This window comes from Vulpes lagopus, chromosome 5 (genome assembly GCF_018345385.1).
Source record: "Vulpes lagopus strain Blue_001 chromosome 5, ASM1834538v1, whole genome shotgun sequence".
Taxonomy (NCBI): domain Eukaryota; kingdom Metazoa; phylum Chordata; class Mammalia; order Carnivora; family Canidae; genus Vulpes; species Vulpes lagopus.
Window position 1 is genome coordinate 132,913,523 of NC_054828.1, and position 26,406 is coordinate 132,939,928.

Consider the following 26,406-nt stretch of genomic DNA (forward strand, 5'->3'; position numbering starts at 1 on the left):
TGGCTTCGCTTGGCTCCAGCTCTGGGCCGTGGCAAAGACCCACACGGGGAGATGGAGGTTAACAGCTCGCTCCCTCCTCTCACAAAGGAATTTTGTTATTTGGGATTAAGGGCAGTTGATCTCTCCCCCCTGGAGAGTCAGTTGTCCAGTGTGATTATCCAGTGGGGGGGTAGGGTGGTGCACTGATGAGGACTCCTACGTCCGGGCCACATTTGTTGTCAGCCAGTTGCTCGACTCAAGACTTCTCCGGAGGACGAGGACCTGGGCTTGCGTCCGCCCAGAGATAAGGCGGGAGGTGAAGGGGCGGGAGGAGGAAAGCAGGAGGCACCCTTGGTGCGCAGCCCGGGTCCTTGGGTCCTGCTGTGTTTCTGAGGTTCCCGCTCAGGCCGTAGGCCGTGCCGCCCCTTGCGCCCGCGGACCCGGGGCTTCCTGTTTACTTCCCGTGATTCTCTAGTTGTGGATGAATGTGCAAGATCTTTGGCCGTTTGCCGCACGGCCTTCCGTCTCCGGCCCCTCACTTGTTCATCGCTGTCCCCCTCGGAGCCGGTCGGGTGCAGGGTCTGCGGCAGAGCCCTTCCTGCTTGGAGGGCCGCGGGGCCGCGTTCTCGCCGGGAGCCCTGGCCCAGCAGGCTGTGCAGGCTGCCCTCTTGCCCACTGACCGCGCCGTCCAGTTCACTTACAACATTTTAAAAGTGTTTTATGCAAGTTGTACGTGTTCATAACAGAAAAATGTGGAAATACAGCTGAGCGCGACACAAAACGCTACTTGTATTCTTATCAGTAGGGGAAACCGTTAACAGGTTGGCGTAGCCCATCAGATGCACGTGTACCCAAACCTTCGTGTGGGCAGATGTACGGAAATAGGGTATGTCAGTGTGTCTTTCTGTGTGCACATCCCTGTCTTCGTATTTACCCTCTGTCCATCCACGTTAGTCCACTGCTGTCTTCTATCAGTCATCTGTGTACCTGTCATCTCATCTCTTATCCATCCATCTATCCATCCGTTATCTGTGTATCCATATATGTATTATCTACCCATCCGTCTGTTTATCCATTTGTTATCTATTCATGCATCTATCTACGTGCTTGTCTGTATCATCTGTCCATCCATCCATCCATCCCTCCATCCTTCCATCCCCAATCCATCCATCCGTCTATCCATCCATCCGTCTCCCCATCCGTCTCCCCATCCATCTCCCCATCCATCCCTCCATCCCCCATCCATCCATCCATCCGTCCATCCATCCATCTCCCCATCCATCTCCCCATTCATCCCTCCATCCCCCATCCATCCATCTGTCCATCCATCCCTCCATCCCTCATCCCCCATCCATCTGTCCATCCATCCATCATCCATCCATCCATCCATCATCCATCCACCCATCCATCTCCCCATCCATCCATCTTCCAATCTTCCATCCATCCTTTTTTTTAATGTTTTTTTTCTAATTTTTTATTTATTTATTTATGACAGTCACACAGAGCGAGAGAGAGAGAGGCAGAGACATAGGCAGAGGGAGAAGCAGGCTCCATGCACCGGGAGCCTGACGTGGGATTCGATCCTGGGTCTCCAGGATCGCGCCCTGGGCCAAAGGCAGGTGCTAAACCGCTGCGCCACCCAGGGATCCCTCCATCCATCCTTCCATCCATCTACCCATCCCTCCATCCCTCCATCCATCTCCCCATCCATCCATCCCTCCATCCCCCCATCCCCCATCCTCCCATCCATCCATCCCCCCATCCATCCCCCATCCATCCATCCATCCCTCTGTCCATCCCTTCATCCCCTCATCCATCCATCCATCCATCCATCCCTCCATCCCTCCATCCCCCCATCCATCCATCCATCCATCCATCCATCCCTCTGTCCATCCCTCCATCCCTCCATCCCCCCATCCATCCATCCATCCATCCATCTCCCCATCCATCCATCCATCCATCCATCCTCTACAATAATTGGGACACAATTATGTCCTCTGTAATGCATGTTGCATGTTTGAAGTCTTGCAGCACATCGTGGCCCTATGCCTATGCAGTAATTGAACGTCTGCACCATCATTGTTAATGGCCATGTATTTATTTGCTTGAAATCACCAGTTTTATTGAGCAACATTTTTATGAGTCATTTCTTCGTTTCTATATTTCTGCTACTCTAAACAATACCTCCCAAATGCCTTTGTCTATACATTTTGGTTACTTTAGGGCACATGTCTGTAGTCTGTGAAGGCTTGGTCTACACCAAGGACTCTCTGGTCAGCGCGTTGTGGGCTTTCCTGGGTCTGTTTCCTTCCTGGACACAATCAGTGTTTTCCTGAGGACAGGCGTCCTCCATCAGCTGAGCATTGATCCCTTACCTGCTATAGAGCTAATCAAATCACATCGAGGTGAGTCTAACGGAGAGAGTGAGGTGCCTCTTGCCATTGTTTGTGGGAAACTCAGTACACAGGGCACGTCTCTGACGGCTGGACCGTGGAAATGTGATGCATGCACCTGTCATTCCTTGCCCAGTAAGGACACTTCGGTCATTACGATCAGTCTTCTCTGACGACTTTGATCTCAGTTTGTCTTGAAGGCCAAACCAGTCATTCGGTTTCTGTCCATCACGGGGCGTGTGTGGACCGGGTCTGTTTAATTCTGGATCTTGACAGATTCTGGTTCGGTCTCTGCCCATGGCTGGCTGTTTCTCCTGGACTGACCATCGCATTGCTGCACTGAGAACCTGCCCTGGGAGGAGCTCCAAGATCCTGAAGCTCAGCACCTGGCCTTCTGCACCCAGAGGCGCTATTTATGTTGGTCCTCCTTGTTCGTGGTGGTAAAGTCACTGCAGACACCGGATTAGTGACCACTGAAGCGTTGGTCCATCCAGGGACATACAGGGCAAGGTTCCTGGGAGTCCCTTGTTCCAGCACCTTCATCAGCTGATCAGTAGATGACCTTATCTTGTGTGTATTGCTGCTTAAAGACACCTTATTTAACACAGACTTCTTAGTGATAAACACTCGAGCCTGAGCAACGCTCATCTCACGCATATTTCCTGCTGAGGCACGTGAGAGCCTCTTGCACTCGGGCACTAGACCCCAGGACCAGGCTTGGAGACCATGTGAAGCTTCAAAGTCACCAAAAGAGCACAAAATGCGCCAGGCCTAGCACTCGGTAGCCGCTGAGAAGGGCTCTGTTTGGCCAGAGCAGGAACGGGCAGGGTCACTTTGCTCCCTCACCGGCGGGAACGAGAGCGTCGGGCAGCTCGGGCTCTCCACAGTTCCCCGCTTGTCCTTGAGTGACCGCCAGAGCTCCATGAGTATTGACTTTAGGGTCACAAGCAGACCTTAGCAAGTATGAAAGTGTGCAAATACGGAGTCTCTGAATCAGGAGGGTCGAGTGTGTCCTCTGGTATTCTGGGTAGAGCTGTTGAGAGCTGAGGCTCGAGGGAGGTGCCCCCCGGTGTAGACACCGCAGCCCCACAAGCCCCTGGGAGGCCTTCTCAGTCTGGGCCACGGTTTCTAGGAGGTAAGGGCCAGGCAGGTCCCTGCAGAACCCCAGCACACGGAGAGCTGGCTCGTGAGCGTGCCTTCAAAGTCATTACACTTAGTATTTCGAGATGTCCTCAGGATCGCACCGTGGGGGGCACTCCGGGCGAGCTGGGGGCACTGAAAAGAACCGGACTGCCCCGTGCTCTCCCCCATGCCCTGGTTCAGGGCAGGACGGCGACTGCACCTAGGCCAGGGCGTGAGACGCGTGAGGCTGACCCGGGGACCGTGATGAGGGACGAGCCTCTACCTGGGGGGGAGGGAAAGCAGACCTGAGGGGGAGCCTGCAGCAGGCAGGGGGTGTGCTCACCGGGACCTGAGGTCCTGGCGCCGTGCTTCTGGGTGAGCTCATTCACCCCACGGAGCCTCGGTCTCTCCCTCGGAAGAGGGAAGGTAGAGGCCTTCCGAGGAATAAGGAAGGGGATGCATGTGAATCCGCTCACACAGCCTGGCTCTGTAGATGCTTTTCCTGTGGAAACATGTTTTATCACAATTTGAGTGTGCTAAATTTAACGGTGGGGCTGGGCAGGCGGAGTCGGGAGAGGGAGCACCGGTGTGTGGGCCGTGAGGGAGGGGCGTGGGCCGCTGGGGCTGGCTTGGTGCACCTCCCTGGGGCTCAATGCTCCTTCTGTGGGCTTGGTGCTCCTCCTGGGGGCTCAGTGCTCCTTCTGTGGGCTTGGTGCTCCTCCCGGAGGCTCCTCCCGGTGGGCGCGCGCCTCGGGCTCCCAGCCCCACTGTTGTGTCCCCTTGTGCGTTTACTCTGATTGAAGCGGATACTTGTGATTCAGGCAGGAAATGCCACTGGACATAATTTTCAGCGCGCGCTTTAGAAATGCAGTTTTCTCTGACAGACCAAACCCAGAAGTCTAAAAAGCATGAAATTGGCCGCACGCCGCCGGCACCTGCGGGGCCCCGGGGAGCGGGCGGTGGTGGCCGGCTCCTGCGGAAGCGCCCCGGCTCGGCCCTGACGCTAATTACCGCCTGAGGACCAAGGACAGTAACCGCAGAATTCGGAGCTGCCCTCGGGAAACAGGAGGTTGGCATCCGTACGTTTTGCCTTTGCAGTGGTTGGAGCTCGGGGATCGTTGCTTTCTCCTTCTGTGGGGGGAGCAAGGCTTTTGGAGCCGTTGGGCAGGGAGAGTTCTTCACTCACGAGTGTGTGGGAAGGAGCCCGCGTCGCAGACCTGAGAGAGTCACCGGGGGACACGCTGCAGCTCCTCCGGAGAGCGCGGTCAGCCCATGCTTCACTTCCCCTCGCAGCTTCCGCTGGGGACGGAGAAGCTAGATGAGGCTCCTCGCTTCCTGGAGTGGAACAATAATTTAGAAATTCTACAGCCAGCTGAGCAGCACTTTAACTTTCAAAAATAGCAATCAAAGTGGATACAGTTAGTCATCGTTGTTATTTATTCAGACATGTGGGATGTTTGTGTTGGCATGGCAACAGGTGGCTAAATATTAATCTCCAGCATTTGTTTTCTTGTGGGTTCCTTGTTGTGTAATTTTCTTACGTCAGTATCTGTGTCACCTCCTCCATCTAGTCATGCATCCTCTCTTCTCGCACACTCATCCATCTACCCATCCACCCACCCATCCATCTGCCTACGTGTCCATCCATCCATCCATACATCCATCCATCCATCCATCGGCCCATCTATCCATCCATCCGCCCACCTGTCCATCCATCTGCCCACCTGTCCATCCGTCCATCCATCCATCCATCCGCCCACCTGTCCATCCATCCATCCATCCATCCATCCATCCATCCATCGGCCCATCTATCCATCCATCTGCCCACCTGTCCATCCATCTGCCCACCTGTCCATCCATCCATCCATCCATCCATCCATCCATCCATCCATCCGCCCACCTGTCCATCCATCCATCCATCCATCCATCCATCCATCCATCCACCTGTCCATCCATCCATCCATCTGCCCACCTGTCCATCCATCCATCCACCCACCTGTCCATCCATCCATCCATCCATCCATCCATCCGTCCATCCACCCACCTGTCCATCCATCCATCCATCCATCCACCCACCTGTCCATCCATCCATCAGCCCACCTGTCCATCCATCCATCCACCCACCTGTCCATCCATCCATCCGCCCACCTGTCCATCCATCCATCCGCCCATCTGTCCATCCATCCATCCATGCATCCATCTACCCACCCATCCATCCACCCACCTGCCCACCTGTCCATCCATCCATCCACTCACCTGTCCATCCATCCATCTGCCCACTTGTCCATCCATCCATCCATGCATCCATCTACCCACCCATCCATCCATCCATCTGCCCACCTGTCCATCCATCCATCCACTCACCTGTCCATCCATCCATCTGCCCACTTGTCCATCCATCCATCCATGCATCCACCCACCCATCCATCCATCCGCCCACCTGTCCATCCAATCACCCATCATCCTTCCACTCACCCATCCAGAGTCATCACCTCTCAACCCCCTCACACACGCACCTGCCCCTCCATCCATCTGCCCTCCTGTCCATCCCTCCCTCCCTTCTTACTGGCATCCGCATTAGTGCGAAACATGGGTGCTGAGTCATGTGCACCCTGCTGCAGGGGGCCCCCCATATGTGGTGGCCCCATGCCTCTGTCCCAACACAGCCCAGGGCCTGCTCCTTCCTTCACTGCCTGGGTCAGGAGTGGGATTGGAAGCCTAGCTAGAGGGGCGCAGGAAAGGAAGTGGTTGTGGGAGGAACTGCTTCCATAGACCCCAGACTCTTGTCTCCTAAGCTCAGGATGCACCAGCTGTAAAATCCCACTTCCCAGGGGTGCCTGGGGAGCTCAGCTGCTGAAATATCTGACTCTTGGTTTCGGCTGGGGTCAGGTCAAGATCTCAGGGTTGTGGGATGGGGATCTGTGTTGGGCTCTGTGCTCAGCATGGAGTGGGCTTGGGATTCTCTCCCTCTTAAAAAAAAAAAATCCCAGTTCCTTATCATTTTTTAGCCACGGAGAAGCCTTCTAATTCCTCCGAGCTTTCTTGGAGTTGTGTGTGTAAACAGCCTTCTTCTCAACTGCTCCCCGAGAATGACGTCCGGCAGAGAACTATGTGGTCGTTGTCAGCTCCTTCCAGGCTCCTACGCAGCAGCTGGAGCCTGGACGGGACCCAGCTCTGCACCGTGGGCGCCGCCTTGGGGCTTCACACTGTCTCAGTGGGGACAGACTCCCAGGCCACAGGGACTCTGAGGATCAGGACGGGGAGGGAGGCCGCCCCCCGCGGAGCTACGGGTGGGGCAGGGAGGGCTGGTCACCTGCGGTAACCCAGGTGAGGACGAGGGTCCCTGCAGAAGACCTCCCAGAGGGGCGTCCTCAGCTTGGCTGGGCTGGGCTTGGCGTCCCTTCTCTGTGCCAGGCCTGTGTGCATCCCCTGCCCTCAGGGGGCGTCCCCAGGAAGCCTTTCCTGACCGCTCACCCCGACCCCATCTGTCGTGAGCGCCTGCTGGGGTCCGTAACCCCGACTGCCTCTGTGCTGTTGTTTGATGGATGAAACTGTCTTTTCCAGCTCTCTACAACGTTTTCTTGTTCAGTAATTAATGGGGTTGCAGCTCTTGTCTTCCTAAAACTTGTGTGTAGGAAGCGCCTTTGGTGAGATGAGCCCCTCGGGTGGAGGGGAGCTATTCGCTGTCCATGTTGATGGATTCCATTTTGTGATCCGTTTGCTCACTGTGGGTTCTTAAAACCCGGCCCGCTTGGAGGCTTGAGGAAAAGCAGCGACAGGGAGTCTGTTTGGTGGAGCCTGCTTACTTCTTGGGCTTGGTGTCTGCTGACTGAATGCGGCTCTGCTCACCAGTCGGCGAAGATTGGGTGAGTGCCCAGTGGGATCATGTGTTTATCCGTTTTATTTTGCTGAACTCAGAGAGCAGGCTCTGTCTCTCCCTCTCCGCGGGAATGATCTCAATTAACCCGTTCAGCTGTTTAAATGGTGCGGTTTGTTGCCTTAAGTAGGCTGCACCGCAGCCTGCCTGGGTGCCTCTGATGGTCGGCTTGGGGTGTCCACCTGGCTGGGCCACACTACTCATCTTATCGGCGAGACATTCTAGACTTTACGAAGTCAGTAGCCTTTGAGCAAAGCAGATTATCCTCCACTGCGTGGGTGGGCCTCACCAAAGCAGTTGAAGGGCTTGGGAAGAAAAGCCCAGGGAGCCCGGAGCGGAAAGGAATTCTTCCAGCAGAAGGGCCTGGGACTCCCGCAGCACCTCCCTCCTGGGTCTCCAGCCTGCTGGCCCATCCCGCACACTTCGGACTTGCCGACCTTCCATAATAAACCTCTCCTTAAAGTCGGTACCGCCTCACAGGTATGCTGGTGTGGACACACCCAGGCCCTGGTGGGTCTGTTTCTCGGACAGGCCTGACCATGCAGGGGCCTTGTGGGCTCCCGTGACCCGGGTTGTCCTGGCCACACTGGGTGGATCTGGTGGGCGCCTGCCCAAGGACAGTGAGTCCATGTGCTGGCCCGATGCCTATGGTCAGGCCTGGCCTTGACCAAGAACAGACGGCTCTCTGGGGAACTGGAACCAGAAAATATTAAGGGAATAAACAGCCTGTGGTGGGAGCCGACACCGGCTGGCTGTGGCTGCAGACACGGCTCAGAGTGGCCAGAAACGCCTGTTGGTCGGCACAGAGCCTGGAGGACGCGGACAGGTGGCCGGAGCGGAGCGTGCACCCCCCATCCCATCCCCTGCACCGGGCGTGCACCCACCCGCACACCCCTGCACGACTGGTGGAAGGAGAGAGGAGCCCGTGTCTGCAGCCCTCATTATTATGTTTGAAAACATTTTTGGGGAAAGGAAAGAAGCTCCCGTCCTTTAGTTACGTTATTACCACGTAAGCAAGGCCCTTGCCTTAGGAAGACTTTTTAGGCACATTAAGGAGAAAACTTGTACTTTGCCGCCCATGCGCTTGGACCGAAAAAGGGGTCTCCTCCTCCACCTGTGTTCCGGCGCGGTCGGCTCGCTTGTTTTCCGCAAGGAGATGTCCGCCCCGCCCCGCCCCGCCCCTGCACCCGCACCCACCGCTTCCGTCTGCACCCGCCTCCCGTGTGCTGAGCAGATGGGGCCCGAAGACGGCTCGTCCCTGGCACGAGCTGGCCCCGCCTGGCTCTCCCCTGCTGCCCCCAGCGCGGTCGTTTTGTGTGCCCCGAGCATCACCATGACCCTCCGAGCACCTGCTGGTGGCCCCGCTTCTCAGGTAAGGAAACCAGCCGTGGCCGTAGGGGTGAGGAGAGTGCCCGGCCTGTGCCAGGAGCACGTGCGTCCGTGTGCGTCGCCGTCTCTCTGGCCAGCCCCGGAGCTGGGAAGGGTCTGGGTGAGAACAGGTGCCGGGGACTGGCCTGCGCATGTGCGGCCTGAGGTCTGACCAGGGAACCCTGACGGGCATAGAGCCCGTCCCGATGGGCCCTTTCTCTGGGGTCTTGCCACACAGGGGCACAGGGGCCACAGTGCTGGGCCCGTCCCGTCCTGCCCGGCGGCCCCGCGGGCCCTGCTCTTCCCGCCATCCCGAGTCCCCTTGGCCATTGGCTCTGGTGGGCGCCGTTCCCGGGGTTGGCAGGCATCCACCCTGGGTTGGTGCCATCTGCTGGCCTGCCCGCTCCCCCCCCCCTCCCCGCTCCAGGGCCGCCTCTCCCTTCCCGCCGGCTTGTCAGGGTTACAGACAAAGGGACAGTGACTCAGACAGGGAGCCGGCCCAGGGCCGCCGGTGAGGTCGGCGTGGGAGCTCGGTGGCCAGTTAGAGGGCGGTGGGGCGGGGGGTCCGCGGGCTCGGTTAGGGGGCGGGTGGGGGAAGGAGGTCAGCGCCGCGGCGGAGCGAGGTCTAGTCGAGCAGGTAGGAGTGGTAGGTCAGCGCGGTGGACCGGTGGCCTCTGCTTGTCACGGAGTAGGTCCGTGACTGGCGGGTCGTGTAGGCTGGAACGGGGACTGCTGCGCTGTGCGGCGGTGTGGACTCGTAGAGCCGCGTGGAGATGGTCTGCTGCCCATCGGTGGGGTCGGCCCAGGGTTCCAGGACCCCGGATCGCCCGTTTCAGGGGCTCATTTCAAGCCCAGGGGCCCAGGGTGCACCCCTCCCGTGTGCAGCCTTTGCTTCCTGAGGTGTGCGGGGTGGGAGGGCTCGGGTCCCGGCGCCGGTGCCCCACGTCCCAGCTCTCACGTGTCCACTATCCGGCCCCCGTCAGTGCCGGGCTCCAGGAGCCCTGGGCTGCTTCCTGTGGCTCGGGGGAGGGGCAGCTGCTGACACCTGCCCTGGCCTGCAGCTCCTCGCCGGCTCCTCTCCCGGCTCGCAGCTCCGTCTCGCCCTGGGTGTCTTACGGCAGCGGCATCTGTGTGCCCACGGCGCCGTGGTGCTCGCTGCGGGCGGACAGGGAGGCTACCCTGGGGCCTCGGGGCACCTGCCGTGGACGCAGCGTCTGGGTCTAATGTCTCTCACACGTGCAAACATCAGGAATCCGAGACCCCGGCTTCTCAGGTGGTGGTCTCCTGCGCCAGGAGGGTGGTCTCTGTCTCATCAGGTGGTGGTTCTGGAAGAGCCTCTGGAGTCCCCGGAGCAGGACGGTCGGCCAGGGTGGGCACAGGGTGGGCACGGGGCAGCGAGGGGCCCCCGAGGCCTCCCGACAGTGTTGTCCCCCTGGCGCACCGCTTGCACCACAGCAACAGAACAGGAGCGGAGCTGATCCGCGTAGTTCAAGGCCTCTGCCCAGTTCTGTCCTGTTGGAAGGACGTGGACACGGAGGGTCTCGGGGAGAACCGTCGCCCACGGCGCTCACCGCTGTTCGATTCAGCACGTGCTCCCCGGTGCCCGTCGGCAAGGCCTGGATCTGCCTCCCGGGGTCACGGGGCGTCCACAGGCGGGCAGGGCCCTGGGGAGCATCACCTCCAGTCGGGCTGGGGAGTCGCCGGCAGGTGACGGCTGCGCACGGAGTAGCGGGGGTGACGCCGGGTGCGGGAAGTTCTCTCTTCAGGGCCGTCGGACCAGTGCGCAGGGACGGGAGTGTGCGGATTGTTCCATTTGCACTTTGAGCGAGGGGCGGACTTGCACGTGTCGAGTGTGGGAGAGCCTCGTGCTGGCGGCGGGCGCCCTGGGCGCAGTCCTAGAGCCGGGGAGGCAAGGGGCCGTGTGGGGTCGTCGCCGGCTGCAGCGCGATCCGGGGCGGGATGGGGGCGCCCCTGGCACGCGTGGGCGGATGCCGGGCTCTGCGGTGCGACCCTGCCCACCCTGTGGAGAGGCCCGGTGGGCACAGGGCGGAGGGGCACACGCAGTCGTTGCTGACGCGGGAGCCCCGTGAAGGTGCTGTGACAGGTGCCGGGGGGAGGGGCACCTGGGGGGCTCCGTCGGTACAGCGTCCTCCTTCAGCTCAAGGTGTGATCTCAGGGTCCTGGGATCGAGTCCTGCGCGGGGCTCCCTGGTCAGCAGAGAGCCTGCTTCTTCCTCCGCCCTTCCCCCCGTGCGCGCCCTCTCTCTGTCTCTCTCTGTCTGCCAAATAAATAAATCAATAAATAAATCTAAATCTAAATTTAATCTGAAAAAAGAAGATGTGACCCCTGGATGTGCATCCAGGGATCCTGCTGGCCGCAAGGTGGGAGAGAGGAGTTGGAGAGAGGAGTTTCTTCTGCAGGAAGTCCTGTGATTTCCATCCTGGGCATTTACAGTAAATCCCCGGGTGAGCACGCGCGTAACCACAAACAGTCCTGATCTTTAGCCCCGATGGTGCATGTCCAGCTGGTATCTTAGGTTTTTCATAAAATATATTACTTTTAATGAAACGTATTTTTCCACTTCTTCGTTTCATTTTTATTTCGTCTGTATGTACTTGAGTGTATCTCTAAAAGATAAAAACAACCTAAAAAATAAGTAAGGCATCAAACGTCAGCGGCGATTTCTTAATATCGTCCGATATCCTGCCGGCGTTTGCCCTTCCCACCCAACCTGTGTGTGCACGTGGGTGTGAGCCTGTGCGTACGCCCGCGTGCACGTGTTGCAGACCCGTGTGCACGGCTGTGTGCATTGTACACGTGTGTGCGCACGTGTGTGCACGGGTGTGCGCGTCTGTGTGTGCGCATGCACGGGGCCTGTGAGTCGTTGGTTCGCGGCAGCCGGGATCCCGAGGCGGCTCCGTGCACGCGGCGTTGGGCTGGCTGGTGCTTGAGGTTTCCGGCCTGCCCGCCTCGCCGTCTCCTACCCCGAGTCTTACAGAGCTCACGGATCCCGTGTCCGGCCGGGCTTCCACGCGCTTGACTTCGGCGATGTCTTCCGTGCGTGTCGCGCGTCTAACCCTGTGGTCCCGCGGCCGGTCGCCGGGGCTCGAGCATCGGCCGGGCTTCTACGGCGGGTCGGCTCGGAGGTGGCGCCGGCCGCTCGGGGCTTCGGTGCTCGTCTTCTCTCGTGACGTCTGGACGGACGCATCTCGGTTTCCTGCGAGTCAGCCTGACTCATCCCCGAGATTCCCCTTCAGCGGACACTCTGCCATCGCGGCTGGTTTCCCACTCGGTGGCTCCTTCTCGGGAGGACTCGGCTGTAGGTACGACCTGCTGCACGTCCGCAGTCCGGCGAGCTGGCCCTGGCGCCTCATCCGGGGGTAGGTGAGTGTCTGCGGAGGCGGGATCCTCCCTGGGAGCCTCCGAGCCGGGGCGTCGCGCTGCAGGGGAGTGTGCGCGTCCCTGCAGGCTTCATTGTCCCCGTACCCTGGTTACCAGTCGGGAAAAGCTGCTGAGCCCGCGATGCGATCGCCCGGGGCTGAAAGCTTTCCACGGGTCCACAGGCGCCCGGACGGAGAACAAAGAGGCCGTGGACGCGGCCGCCTCTGTGGAATCTGCGCCCTCAGACTCCCCACGGCCCCTGGGATTAGCTGTCGGTGGCAGAGGGCGCGAGCTCCCGGGCTCCCCGCTCTGTCCCTGCTCGCCGCGGCTCGGGATGTGTGAAGGCCTGGCCCGTGGCCCCATGTCCTGGACGTGCGGGCAGACGGGCTCGGGCACGGCTTCCGCATCACGGCCGTCCTTCCCTGAAGCACGCACCGTACCAGGCCCAGGTCGGGAAGCCGTTGCGCCCCGCTCTGACCCTCGTCGGATCGCGCCCGGGAAGGGGCTGTCAGGAGCGCACCCGGGAACGCAAGGGTCTTGGGGCCGTGCCAGCCTGCTCACCCCCCTGCGCCCGCCCACAAGTGCACCTGGAAGCGCGCCGTGCGCTGCGGGCTGCAGGTGGCCTCTTCGGGGCCTCCCGGGGGTCGCAGGCCACCGCTCACTCCAGCGGATGACCCGGGCCCCTGCGCTCACCTCTCACCAGTGGTTTCCTGCTCTGCTCGCCTCCTTCCTCGATCCTCGCCGGATGGGCAGGTAACATCGTTGCTTTGTCGTGCAGGGGAGATCGAGGACCAGAGAGGTCAAGGCGCTTGTCCGGGACCGCGCAGCCCGGGCAATGTGGAGGAGGGACTCAGGCCTCTGCTGTTTCCTCTGGGCAGCACGTGGGCTCCCTGCTGCCGAATGAGAAAACAACACCTGCTCAGAGCAGTGGCCTGGAGAGAGCATGCGTGCACGTGCTCACACGTGTGTGTACACATACATGCGTGCACGTGCACAGTGCGTGGTGTAGGTGTACATGTGTGTGCACAATGTGTGGCATAGGTGTGCATGTGTGTGCATGTACATGTGTGTGCATGTGTGTGCACATGTGCACACACTATTTTTGCTTCCCACGGACAAGTCCTCAGACGCAGGGTGGCATCGGCTTGCAGGGAGGGCCCTTTGAGGGCCGTGCAGCCTGCTGTGGGGGCACCCAGATCAGAGGCTGGCACCCGGGCATCTGTCCCTGCAGGGTCCCCACAGGGTCCCTGCACCCTGGCAGGTGCGTCAGCCATTTCCCGCTGTGTGCACCGCCGCCTGCTTGGCTCCCCCAGGGCCCCAGCCCCAGAGCCGGTGGACCCGACCTCGAGCCCCGTGATGTCGCAGAGGTCACCCCGCCACGCACCAGGCGCTCCCCGCCGGAAGAGACACTCACTCGTCCGCACCCGCGTCCTGTTTTCATAACAGGAAGGCCGCACGAACACGTTCTCAGGAAAAGCAGGAGCTCCCGCCCCCCGTGGCCCGGGATTGTGCTGGCAGGTCCTGCTGGGATCCTGCCCCATTTATTTGCTGTTTTCCTGGCTGTTTCTAATTAGAACGACGTCCGCTGCTCTGTTTTCCCTGACACACTGAGCTGCAGAGAACGGATTTCATGCTCGCCCATGCGGTGTTTGTGTGTCTCCTTGTTTGCTTAGAAGACAGGAGCGGGGCCCCTTTCCCTCTAATTACACGGCTGTCCTCGGTTTAACCCCTGCGTGCTGGGCTTTCTGGGACGGGACACAATGGCCCTGGGAACAGCCCGTGGCACTTCTGTGTCTGGAAAGTACGAAAAATACCGATTTCGTGTTTTGAACACCCGTGGAAGAAGTTTGAGGTATATTTTTCCTCCAGAGGGAACAAATGCATAACCTAGTAGATTTATTTTGTGCATTTTGTAGGGCAGAGGGAAGGCTTTGCACAAATTGGTTGCCTTCACGTGTGGCCTGGAAAACCGCATTCCTGAAACTGTAAAGCCTGGAAATAAATAAATAGGACGGGGCAGGGTGGACACGGTGCCGGAGCCGACCGAGCCGGTGCAGACCTGGGCCGAGGGCCGGGAGTCGCCCTTGCCTGCTTTTATCTGGCCTGCGAGCAGAGCTTGAGAAAACGCAGAACAAGAGGAGAGCTTCCCGCCGCCCAGCTGGGGCCCAAAGCCCCGTGCGGAGCCTCCACCCCGAGTCTGTGGCTGTAGCTGCAGGCCCCGGACGCCTTCCGGGGGCCTCTGAGGGGGCAGGAGGGACGCGTCTGGGCACTGGGGCCTGGGCAGGGGCAGCTCGCAGGGTCCCCACGCCGCAGGGAGGGGACACGCTTCCTCCCAGCACTGGGGCTGGGCGCCTGGGTAGTGGCGAGGTGAGTGCCCACAGGGGCCTTCCCAGGGCTCCGTGGAGTGGGCTCCGGGGCGTGGGCTCCAGGGTTTGGGCTCTGGGACGTGGGCTCCGCGGAGTGGACTCCAAGGCTTGGGCTCCGGGGCATGGGCTCTGGGACGTGGGCTCTGGGGGGGCCATCAGAGGTGGCAGGTGAATGAGGATCCCAGGCTGTGCGCGGCTGTCGGGCGCCCCTGCAGGTGGTCATGCCGCCCTCCACGTGTGGCCAGGGCCCGGGAAGTGTGAGTGGTGTGGGGCCCGCGGGCTGGGGGCACAGCCGGCCCTGGAGTCGCCGAGGTGGGCACAGCCCGGCCGCTGCCCACCGCGTGCCAGAAGCCTCCTCCTCCTCCTCTCCAGGCTGCAGGGAAGCGTGAGGTTCAGGCTCAGGGCAGCAGCCCCCTGCTCTGTCGCGCTGGGACCGGGGACGCCTGGGAGCAGCGGCCTGGGCTGTGGTCCTTGGGGAGCGGGCTGTGTCTCGCGGTCCCCTCGCCGTCTGTGCACAACAGAAAGGGAAAGGAAGAAGTCTGCCCTGCCAGCGCTCCCTCCTTCCGGCCACTTTCTCGTCTGGGTTGGTTCCGCCCCTTGTCCTGTGGGCAGCAGGTCCCCACGGAGCTGGGTCCCTGCACCTGACGCCCTAGGGGGTTGGGGGGGCGGCCTTGGACTCCGCCCCGTCCCCCTCCATCCCTCCCTGTGTCCCGAGTGTCACGAGGCTCCTCACGCCCTGGCTCGATCCCGGCGGCACGTGTCTCCCGTGCTTCATCTGTAAGCTTCCCTGGAGAAATTTAAACCCCGTAAAACAAGATCGACAACGTCCCGATTATTTAAACTTCTTGTGGCACAAATCCCAGTGGGAACGTCGCCGTTCCTGCGCGGGGAAGGACATCGCGAGTCCCAGAGAGACCTAATACTGAACTGTCATCATCGTGACCTTTGTACGTTTTCTAATAAAAGAAAACCTCCCCCACCTGAAACCAAGGTAGAAACCGCTGTGCGTGTTTTCCTTTGAATGGGTCAATACCTCGTTTTATTCCCAAAAGTCAGTTTCCTTTTGACATTTTCTGTCTCGTGCTTTGAATGACTTTCAGTTGTTTTTGCTCTGAAGTGTGCATTGGAGAAGCACTTGCCTTCCTCTCTGTTCTTCGTTCTACTCTATCCTCTTTCACCCCCCGAGACGCGGAAGGCATCGGCCAGGTACCCGAGGTCGGGCTGCTGGGGCGCCCCGGCCCGGGGTCCTGAGGGCGGTGGAGCAGGCTCCCGGCCGGCTGGGCCCGGGCTCCGGGAGACCCCGACACGTGGACGCCACAAGCCTGGAGCTGTGTCCTAGTTAGGGCCCCACCCGGCCTGTGCGTGGGTGGAGGCTGCGCGTGCGGGCTGGGAGGCTCCTTGCAGGCACCCCCCTCCCTTCCCGGGGCAGGAGCCTTCTGGGTTCCCCTGAGACCGTCCGCCTCGTTGACGGAGCCCCTGCGCCTCTCTGCTTCCCGTCCAAGCCTTCCTGGTCGCCTGGTGCCCAAACCCGGAGGCGGAGCCGTGGCGAGCTGAGCCACGTGGCACCCGGCACCCGGAGTGCCCGCCGCCAGAACCGCCGTCTTTGGGGAGCGCACGCTGTAAGGGCAGCCAAGTGCACACCCTGGTCCAGGGGGACGGGGCCCTCGGGGCTGGGGGGTGCCGGGCTCTGGCACCTTGCCGGATTGGCCCCTGGTCCTCGGGGTCATGGGGGAGGGGACGCAGGCCATGCTGTGCATGGACCCTGTTCCCCGGCCCTGGGACTGCCCCCCTCACATGCCCTCCGGGCACCTGTGCCTGAGCAGTGACCCCTGTGTTTGCCAGTTCCCATGGGTGCCACCTGGAACGGGCGCTGGGCGCAGGCCACGCGGCCACTGGTCGGTAGCAGGTCGAGTGGCGCCTGCCCTGTGACTGGACCTGTGGGCACCTTGGGGACTACTTCAGGAAACCATCAGTCAGGGCGGGGTGTGAAGCAGAGCAGGTGGGCGCCCGGCCTCTCGGAGGGTGCTGGGGGGCGCGGCCTCCGGTGCTGGCGCCGACCTCGCCCTGGCTGCGGGCCACCCGGCCGGGTGGGGGAGGAGGCTCAGGCCCGGGCCCGGGGCATAGGCCCGGGGGCCACCCTGGCTTTCCGGGGGGTGGACTCGTGTTAGTCCAGCCCTGGCGTGCGCACAAGCTCCCCGGGAGCGGGGTGTCATGTCTGGACCTGGGGGCAGCTGGTCCTGCCTGTCAGGTGCAGGCACAGGTTCCCCAAGTTGTCCCTTGTGCACAAACACCTGGTCCCGGTGCGGTGCCCTGCCTGCGGCCAGGCCTCTGACCCGGGCTCGTTCGCCTCTCGTCATCACCCTGCACTGGGTTTTCCTTTGCTAACCTGCAATTAAAAAAAAAAAAAAAGATTTTAGTAACTTGGAGAAAGGGGAGGGCACGCCTGCTACCCGTGCAGACAACACGAGCCCCGCGGGCTCAGCGAAGCCTTGAATGCAGGGTCAGGAGGCGCTCTGGAGGCGGCGAGCACGGGCCAAGGTAAACAGGATGACATCTGTGTACCTGCTGGCTTCCAGTCGTGCTGGTGGCTCCCGATGAGGCGCGGGACCGGCCCGCGGAATCCAACAGCCAGCCTCCCTCCGGGAGGTCGTTCACCTGCACTTACGTGCCGGACGTTGGAGAGCATCTGTTGGGCCGAGGGCCCGAGGGACGTTCTGGGGCCAAGGAGTCTTGTGACACATCAGGCCTTGTCTTGGTTGCAGGGATGCTCCGAGCCAAGCCCGCCTCATGCCTCTGCCTTCTGCTCTTCATCTGCTCCTTCTCCACCTTGTCTTCCCCTTTTCCTGAGTCCTTAAGCTCTTTTACCACTTGCGTTTTGTGTATGGGATTGAATTAAATTGTGTTTTTAAAAGATTTTATTTGAGAAGGAGAGACAGAGAGCAGGGGAGAGCAGAGCGGGAGGGAGAGAGAATCCCAAACAGACTTCACACTGAGGATGGAGCCGACGTGGGACTCGACCTCAGGACCCCAAGATCACCACCTGAGCCAAGACCAAGGGTCGGACATTCTACCCACTGAGCCACCGGGGTGCCCTTAAATTATATTTTTAAAGGTCAGCTGCATAGGGAAGGTTTTAGCGGGAGACGTGAGTTAAGTCCGTTCTCTGGTCCAGCTGCAGGAGCAGTGAGCACAGGCCAGAAGCCCCCGACCCGTTGCTGGTTTGCTGAGAGTTTAGGGCTCAGGCGCAGGTGATGCCGAGCGCTGGTTGTCTGTCCTGGTCAGAAACAGACGGTCGGTCTTACTGCTTCCCCTGGGCAAGTGGCCTGTGCTTCTTGTTCGCGTGGGTCCGTCAGGGGTGATGCGGGGACCCTGCTCCGTGGACAGGAGCGCTGAGCCTGGGGAAGTCGCCTTCAGGGTGAGTGGCGGGCAGGCTGGCGTTGGACTGGCCAGGGCGGGGCCTCATCCTGCAGGGCTGCGAGCTGCGCACACCGCCGGGGTGCAGGGGTCTGGGCCGTGTGTCCCCAGCGTGGCTGCGGACACGGGCTGTCGTGCTGGCCAGACTGTTCCTGGGAGGCCCCTGGGCGGGGGGGAGCTGTGTGTGGAGGCAGGAGAACCACCGTCAGCCTTAGAGAGGTGACCGCGTGCCCTCTGCCTGCTTGCTCAGCAGATGCTAGCGTGCACCCTTGCCTCTGGCTCGGTGGCCTCCGGGCAGGACATGCCTGCCATGGTCCCGCCGCTCGCCCAGGACCTGCAGGGTCCCGCAGGCCCGCCGAATTGCTGGCTCCCTGCTGGCACCGGCGGCGGTGCTGGTGGCTTGCCCTCTCTCCTGTGTGCTGCCCCAGCCCTCTCTGCTCGGGGCAGGCCCCTCTGTCCAGAGGATGCAAGTGCCCGGAGGCTGTTTGGTCCCCAGGCTCATGCGTTCATCCCTCCCCACATTATCCATCTGACCGCGCACTTTCTACTCAAAACCTCCGTCGGTGTCCCCGGCCTCCTTGACCCCAGCCGCATCGTGGTGGGGGCACCATCCGGGTCTGGGTCCCGGCGGGGTCGCGTGCTAGCCGCGAAGTTAGGAAGTCTGCAGAAGTGAGCAGGCCGCAGCAGGCGTCAGCTATTATTACCTGTGACCACCCCCCGCCAGCAGCGCGGAGCTCAGGCATCTGCTCCAGGAAGGCCTCCGCGGAAGTCCCAAGGGATACCTGCAGAACGCAGGTCGCCCCGTGCGCTGGGTAACTGCGCCCACTGGAGGGGAGTCTGTGACCCCTTGAGGACCCCAGCGGGGTGACGGGCCCCTGCGAGGCTGTGGAAGGAGCAAGCTCACAACCAGGGAGGAAAGCAAAGGAGAGGCGCAGGTGCTGCACCTGTTGACTTCAGTAGGAAAGGAGGGACCAGAGCAGGGGGCGGCGAGGGGCGGGGCCGCGGTGAGGGGCGGAGCCACGATAAGGGAGCTGCTGCCGTGGGGGCGGGGCCGCAGTGAAGGAGGCGGGGCCCGCGTGTGAGGGGCGGGGCCTCTGTGAGAGGAGGCGGGGCCCCAGTGTGAGGGGCGGGGCTGCGGCAAGAGGAGGCGGGGCCCGCGTGTGAGGGGCGGGGCCGCGGTGAGAGGAGGCGGGGCCCCAGTGTGAGGGGCGGGGCTGCGGCAAGAGGAGGCGGGGCCGCGTGTGAGGGGCGGGGCCTCTGTGAGGGGAGGCGGGGCCCCAGTGTGAGGGGCGGGGCTGCATGCAGTGAGAGGAGGCGGGTCCCGGGTGTGAGGGGCGGGGCCTCGGTGAGAGGAGGCGGGGCTGCATGCAGTGAGAGGAGGCGGGGCCCGGGTGTGAGGGGCGGGGCCTCGGTGAGAGGAGGCGGGGCTGCATGCAGTGAGAGGAGGCGGGGCCCGGGTGTGAGGGGCGGGGCCTCTGTGGGAGGAGGCGGGGCCCCAGTGTGAGGGGCGGGGCTGCATGCAGTGAGAGGAGGCGGGGCCCGCGTGTGAGGGGCGGGGCCTCGGTGAGAGGAGGCGGGGCCCCAGCGTGAGGGGCGGGGCCGTGGCCAGAGGGTGAGGCCCCAGTGTGAGGGGCGGGGCCGCGGCCAGAGGAGGGAGAGGAGGGTCTACCTTGGAGGGGAAGCGGGGACCACAGTGCAGAGGCTGAAGGAGGCAGTGGGGCCGCGGGCCCTCGGCATGCACCGCCCTCAACAGGTGCAGGTGGGCGCCCCGAAGGGCCCACCCCGGGGTCACCGGCAGCTGTTGCGTGGGCCTGGGTCCCGGGGGCTGCTGGCTGCCTGCGGTGGAGATTTTAAACCAGTTCCTGTACATTCATTAAGACTTTGGTTAATCAGGGTGCTTCGGAGTTCTCCGTTGTAGTTTTACGGCATAAGCGTCTCAGGACACGTGGCCCTGGCTCTGCAGGTGGCCCAGAGCCTCTGGAAGGTCTTGGACCTCCGTCGGCCCGCACGCAGTTCCCCATCGGGGCGGTCACAGCTGCAGGGGTTCACCTAAGATGACGTGTGCTCCCAATGGTGCCGTTTGGCCTGGTCTGGGAGGCCGGGCGGGTTTCCTGAGCGACCGTGGTGCCCACGCAGGACAGGGCCCAGCTCTGGTCCGGGTTCTGCAGGAGGGCCGAGGGCAGGGGTCCTGCTCTGGGGCAGGGGTGCTGCCTTGGTGCTGGAAGCAGGGGGCAGGAGGGGCTGCGCTCCATCCCAGAGTGCGGGCCGGTGCGGATAGGGCCAGGCCTGCTGGCCTGCTGAGCGTCCGTGGGGCAGGAAGGGGAGCGAGCGGCGGGGAAACGTGCACCAGACGGCCTGGCGGTGCCTCGGGGGCAGGAAGTGCAAAGACAGGGTGAGCTGACTCACCTGTCCAGGTGGCTGGTGCCAGTCGCCTGCTGCAGTTGGAGAGGCAGACGGGGTTTGTGGGGGAAGAGAATGAGCTTCGGCTGGAGCCCGAGGTGCCTTGGGGCACCCCGGGGAGGCCCGCAGCCCCCTGCGCCGGGCCAGGCCGGACCAGAAGCGTGGCAGGCCTCTTCTCGCCGCCGTTGGCAAACGCCTTATTTTAGAGTGGCCACAACGAGACAGAGTGGAATGTGAGGTGCTTATACATTTTTAAGGTAAAATGCTAGATTTCAGAAAGCAGTGGCTGTGTTGAGTTGATTAGGGTCATGTCGCTCAGGTTGCCCAGATGCAGGCCACCCCTGCCCTCCCTCTGGACGGAGCAGGATGCCCTGGGCGGGTCACAGGGCCCCTTGCACAGCTCAGCCGGCTCCCTCGGCTCCCTCGGGCCTACTGCCCAGCTCGGGGCATAATCCAGCATTTATAGTTCCTTGTAGAAGCAGGGCTATGGCTACAGACACTGTGCACAGTCCCCGACTCACGATGGCTCGACTCACAGTTTCGAACTTTATGATGGTGTGAAGCTCTATGCACTCAGAAGCTATACTTGGGATTTGGATTTTGGTCTTTTTTGGAGCTAGCGGGACCCAGTAGGGTCCTCTGTGATGCAGGACAGGTGTCAACTACTGATACCCGTCACCCGGGTGTCACCCGCAGCACTGTGGTCGGTAAATCACATGGATCAAAACGGGCTCTGTGTGAGGAGGTTCTGCAAGCGTCTGAGTGCAGTAGGTGGTCCTGGCCAGGCACGGAGCCAGTCGGTGAGGTGGATCCCATGCCTTTCAACAGGGACGTAACCCCTTTGCACGTCAAGAAGATCTTTACATTTACGTTTTTCTCCGTATTAGGATTATTTGTGGAAATAGTTACTATAATTGTAAAAATAAGAATTCTGCTTCTAAATTAACTGAGCAGTGCAGGCAAGGAGTGACCCTCCATGGTCTTATATTCCATAGGGTTAGACATTTTGTTTCCCCAGGCATGTGTAGACCTTATTTCAATAACTTAAAAAATTAGGGAGGTACTTACAGTATGACTTGGTTTTAACCACTTTTTTAATTGGTTTGCATTTAAATTTAACATAAGCTCTACATCAGTGATGACAGATGGCCTAAGGATCCCACGTAGAGGAAGACAAGCAGACACCTGCTGTGTATGTGTAGGCATGTGTGGGCACATGTTAGTACGTGTGCACGTGTGTAGGTATGTGTGCTCATGCTTGTGCACATGTGCAGGGACATGCATACACATGTGTGGGTGCATGCACACCTGTGGGTACATGTGAACATACACGTGCGTGTATATGTACATGTGTGCATGTACATTTGCATGCACATGCATGCGTAGGCACATGTATATGTGTGCATGTGTCTACCTCTGCATGTGCACATGTATGTGTGTGCAGTTATGCATATGTGCACATTAGTGGGTACGTGTGTGTATGTGCATGTGCATGCATGAAGTGCAGGTGCATGGTGTATGTGCACATGGCTGTGCATGTGTATAGGTGTGTGGGTGCCTATGTGTAGGTACACTGTATGTATGTGCGGGTGTGCAGTTACTAGTGTGTATGCCTGCATGCATGTGCATATACATGTGTATGCGTGCACGGGTGCAGATACATGTATGCACATGTGTACTGGATGTGGTGCATGTATCTGTACACATACGGGCACACTCGCACACACACATGCAGTCGCGCACATGCACGCTGCCCCCTCACAGCGTTACTGAAGAGCAGTGTTTTCAAATGTCACCTGCTCCTCCTGGAGAGATGATTGAAACCCAGATTACCAGACCCCACCCCCAGAGCTTGGGGGTGAGGCCCAGAATCGGCTGTTCTAGCAAGTTCCCAGGAGATGCCGCTGATGAGGATCGGGAGACCCCGCTGAGAACGTTGCTTAAGAGAATCGTCACCGTTACGGAATTAATAAATCCCTCCCGATACTCCCACACAGTGGGAATCAATTCAGCTGAAAAGGCCTCGGCGATCTGTGGTTGTGACTGGGAATTTGGTTCATCCTGGAATCCAGGGCGGCTTCATTCCCGGGCCCCGACTCTCCGGGGCTGCGTGGGGGTGGGGGCACGCGGCCTCTGCCCGTCTGTCCCGCTGCGGCTGCGGCTCCGGGGCCGTGTCTGCGGCGGCCCGCGTGTGTGCAGGTTGGAGTGGGAGTACAGGCGCCGTCCCCCCTGCATCACCCCGTGCGCCTTCTGGCGTCCTGCCCTCACGTTCACCCCGGTTCCTGCCGTGGTCAGGGCGGCCTTAAGTCCCTGCATGTTCTCTCCATCTCAGCTGTTCGGTGTTTCAGTTCCAGAATCTCAGGTCGCTTCCTTTACGTTGTTGACATTTCTCTGCGCCTGCTGGGAAGGGGGCCCGTGCGTACCCTCCGCCTGGCTGGGTGGGCGTGTGGTCCTCTGGTTGTCTGCTGCGAGAGCAGGCGGCTGGCCTGGCTGCCTGGAAACAGGCCGCACCATGAGATGTGGCCACATACGGACATTTAGATGTCCTAGCGGTTTCATTAAAAACTGGAAAGAAACAGGTTAATTTTACCGACTTTAACTCTGTGTCCAACATGCTCGTGTCTCGATGCGTCATCAGTGTGCCAGTGTGTTGACGCCACTGACCCGCTTCTCCCCGAGGCCGTTCAGATCTGGTGTGGTCTCCCCGGACCCCAGGCCGCACTCAGGCGCTCAGAGCTGGGTGTGCGGCGGCTGCCCGGTGTGCCCCCCGCACTGCCCCCCGGCCCCTGGCACGGGCCTCACACCCGCGGGCCGGCCTTGCCGCGTCAGGAGGTGGCCAAGTCCTCCGGCCCTCGGCGGCTGCCTTTCAGGAGGTTTCCGTGTCGTCTTTCCTCTGTTGAGTTTGACGGGAAATGGGTGTCCGAAGCCGCGTGTGCTCAAGCCACCGTCATTCCTGGGGACGTGAGGCCTGGCTTCTTGGTGGGAGATGTTGGACCGATTCTGCTACGCGTGTGCGTGTGGCATTCCGCGTTCCAGGGGGACACGTTCTCCACGGGGCCCGGGGGCGTCGGTCCCAGTCCCCTGAATGCCCGTGTTTGTTACGTGCAAGGAGGGAGCTTCTCCATCACCTGTTGACGCTGAAGCTCGGCGGGCCGGTCTGCGCTTTCACACGGTCGGGTCGTGGGTCGTGGGCTCCGGAGGCGCCTGCTCTCCCCTGGGGCCCTGGCTTCAGCATCTCCCCGGCGGAAGCACCTGCAGCGTTCTCCTAGCGATGGAGGGTAACTTCTGTATTTAAAAGCCACAGTCAGTGCGGGGAGCCACGTTGCCCCGGGGGGACATGGTGGTGGCTCTCGGGGACCAGCGAGAGCACCCTGGTGAGGGCAGGTGAGCGGCCCAGGGCAGGTGGGGACCGACGCCCAAGACCTCCCCTTCCCGAGAACCCCACCCAGAGCCAGGAAGCAGATGCCCCACCGGGCTCACTCCGGAGCCAACACGGTTCATCTCAGCCACGTACTTTCTGAGGAGCCTTTCGCTGCCCCGTCAACTCGAACCGGTTCTGTAAATCTACGATGACTCTTTACATTGGCTCAATGTAATCAAATTCCTGGAAAGTTCACGAACGTTAGGAAATGCCAGTGCGTGTCACAAGAGCTCCATCCCCGATTTGGACCGGATGTCGCTCCAGGACCCGGGTTGGGGCCGCCCCGGGGCGCCCGTGCATGCCCCCCCCCCACGGAGTTCCCGTCTGTGAAGTCTCCGTAGGGACTCTCTGTCCAAACCCCAGCTGGGGTGCCGGAGCCGGACTTCCTGTGGGTGGGGGGCCCCCAGTCGATCCCGATAACCCTGCCTCACTGTCCTGGGGCTTGGGCCTAAGAACAAGGAATCTTAATTAGCCCAAGACTTTGATAAAGGAAGTGGCCTCTTACGTACTTTTCGGTGACGTTCACAGACGTTAAATTTATACGTTTAAATTAAAGTCACAGACTTTAGGGATCCCTGGGTGGCGCAGCGGTTTGGCGCCTGCCTTTGCCCCAGGGCGTGATCCTGGAGACCCGGGATCGAATCCCACATCAGGCTCCTGGTGCATGGAGCCTGCTTCTCCCTCTGCCTGTGTCTCTGCCTCTCTCTCTCTCTCTGTATGACTATCATAAATAAATAAAAATTAAAAAAAATAGTTTAAAGTCACAGACTTTAGTTCCATATAACTGATGGATTTCAATTCAGAGGGTAAAAGTGGGCCTCTCTGGCCGCCCTCTGCCGCTGAGCTCGTGGCTCCGGGCGGCCTTGCACCTGCTCCGTGGCCGGGCGCCCCGCCAGCCGCCCCGTGCTTGCCCGAGGCCCCACCCGCCGTGGGCGGTCTCGCACTCTGGTCTGCCCTGGGCTGCTCGGGTCGTCCCTCTGCCTCCGAAGCGTCAGTAACTGTTCTCCCGGCGCACGTGTAACTCTGCTTAAAACACGCGTGTGCAAGTCCCGAGTCTCCATCCACGCGCTGGACGGATGGACCTTCCCGGGTCACAGTGAGCTTCGCGGTTTTCAGATGTTGGGTCTAAACTCACCGAGAAAACGTGGTGGGTGGTTCACGGATAAACCCCCGAAACCCAGCTCGGGGAGGTGTTGGGGTGGGTGCTGACACGTTGCCGCCCCCCACGGCCCCGGTGCTGCGCGTGCGGGTGGGCCTGAGTGTCTGGGGACGGCTTGGCGACCTTGGCCGTGCCTGCCTGCCGTAGGTCTTTATCCCCCCAGAAGCGTGGTCGCAGCGGAGCTGCGTGAGGCCGTAGGTCGGGCCCTGCCGTTCAGATCGCCGCGCGCCTACTCGGCCACCGTGAGATCATGGGCCCAGCCATGCGCTGCGACGGTTCACGCCTCCCCCGTCCTGTCACCGTGTTGAAACTCCGCGAGATGACGCGGCCCCAGTCACGATGGCGTATTTCTCTGTATTAACTCATTTCTTTCTTTTTTTTTTTTTTGCAGGGATCTTCGCTTTAATAGAATCCGAGAGATCCAGCCCGGGGCATTCAGGAAGCTGAGAAACTTGAATACGTTGTAAGTCCAGACATTCTGCTGGGCCCGAGTAGGACACGGGTATAGACGTCCCCTGGCTTTCGCTGTGGGTAGACCTCAGTGCCGCGCGGCCCGATGATCTGCAGTCGGGTGGGCGTGGGGGGCGTGGACGGGGGACCCGAGAATAGAGCACGCACACGGAGATGCCAGGCCCGTGGGTCGGTGCCCGGCTGCCGTCCCGTCCTGGTCCCACACCGTGGACCCCTGGGTCCCTCAGGAGCGCGTGTGACCCAGACCACGCACTGCCCTCCTCTCCCTGTGGGGGACTCAGCCCCCTGCCCGTTCACCTGCCCCAGCGCGTCTCCAGGGCCCAGGGGGGCTTGGGGCACCGTCCACCTGTGCCCCCGCGCAGGCAGTGAAAGGCGACGGGCCTGACCGGCGTCCAGCAGTTCTGCAGCTGAGCCGGGCTGGAGGCTGGTGTGCCCTCGCTGCCCTGGGGCCCAGGGGGCGGTCGGACCCCGGCGGGACCCCCTGCAGGTGCACGCTGACCTCGCGGTCAGCCGAGGTGGACCATGACAGACAGCAGGACAGACAGATACTCACTGCATAGGGAGGGAGGGGGACCGTGGGCGGCCCGGGGCCCCGTGCCCCGAGGAAACGCATCATCGGAGGGTGAGCGCCCAACACCCCGTCGGGAACATAGGGCCCGGCCAGCGCTGGTGCCCGGCTCCGTGCCCCAGTCGTTCGGCGGCTTTTCCGGGCGGCGGGAACGTGTTCGCAGGACGCGGGCCAGACGTGCGGGTGTCGTCCTTCTAACTCGGACTTTGTCCCGTAGGCTTCTCAACAATAACCAGATCAAGAGCATACCGAGCGGCTCGTTCGAAGACCTGGAGAACCTGAAATATCTGTAAGTGACCCATCGCTCCCTGACCCCGAGAGCTCGTGTCGTCTGTCCACCGACTGCTGCATCCCGGGCCTGAATTTTATGCAGTTTGCAGATTAATATACATGCTTCCACCTGTTAGGGTTGATTTCCTAAAGGCCGGTGAATTTGCGGCTGGGATTCTTGAAGTGGGTCCTTACCGGTGTGAAGCGCTTCCCTGCG

The 26,406-nt window shown here is 61.0% G+C and overlaps 1 protein-coding gene across 4 annotated transcripts in view; it reads left to right on the top strand.

The window, feature by feature from the left end:
* PXDN (peroxidasin) overlaps nucleotides 1–26,406 on the top strand; it is a 72,781-nt gene that overhangs the window by 7,404 nt on the left and 38,971 nt on the right. Inside the window, exons 1-3 of one of the 4 annotated variants that reach the window (XM_041757541.1) lie at nucleotides 804–865; nucleotides 25,272–25,343; nucleotides 26,137–26,208. In XM_041757541.1, coding sequence (XP_041613475.1) covers nucleotides 819–865; nucleotides 25,272–25,343; nucleotides 26,137–26,208 — 191 coding nt within the window. In that variant the 5' untranslated portion in view covers nucleotides 804–818. Of the gene's footprint in view, nucleotides 1–803; nucleotides 866–8,810; nucleotides 9,251–25,271; nucleotides 25,344–26,136; nucleotides 26,209–26,406 lie in introns of those variants that run through there. The other 3 variants (XM_041757540.1, XM_041757538.1, XM_041757539.1) reach the window with 3 other exon arrangements.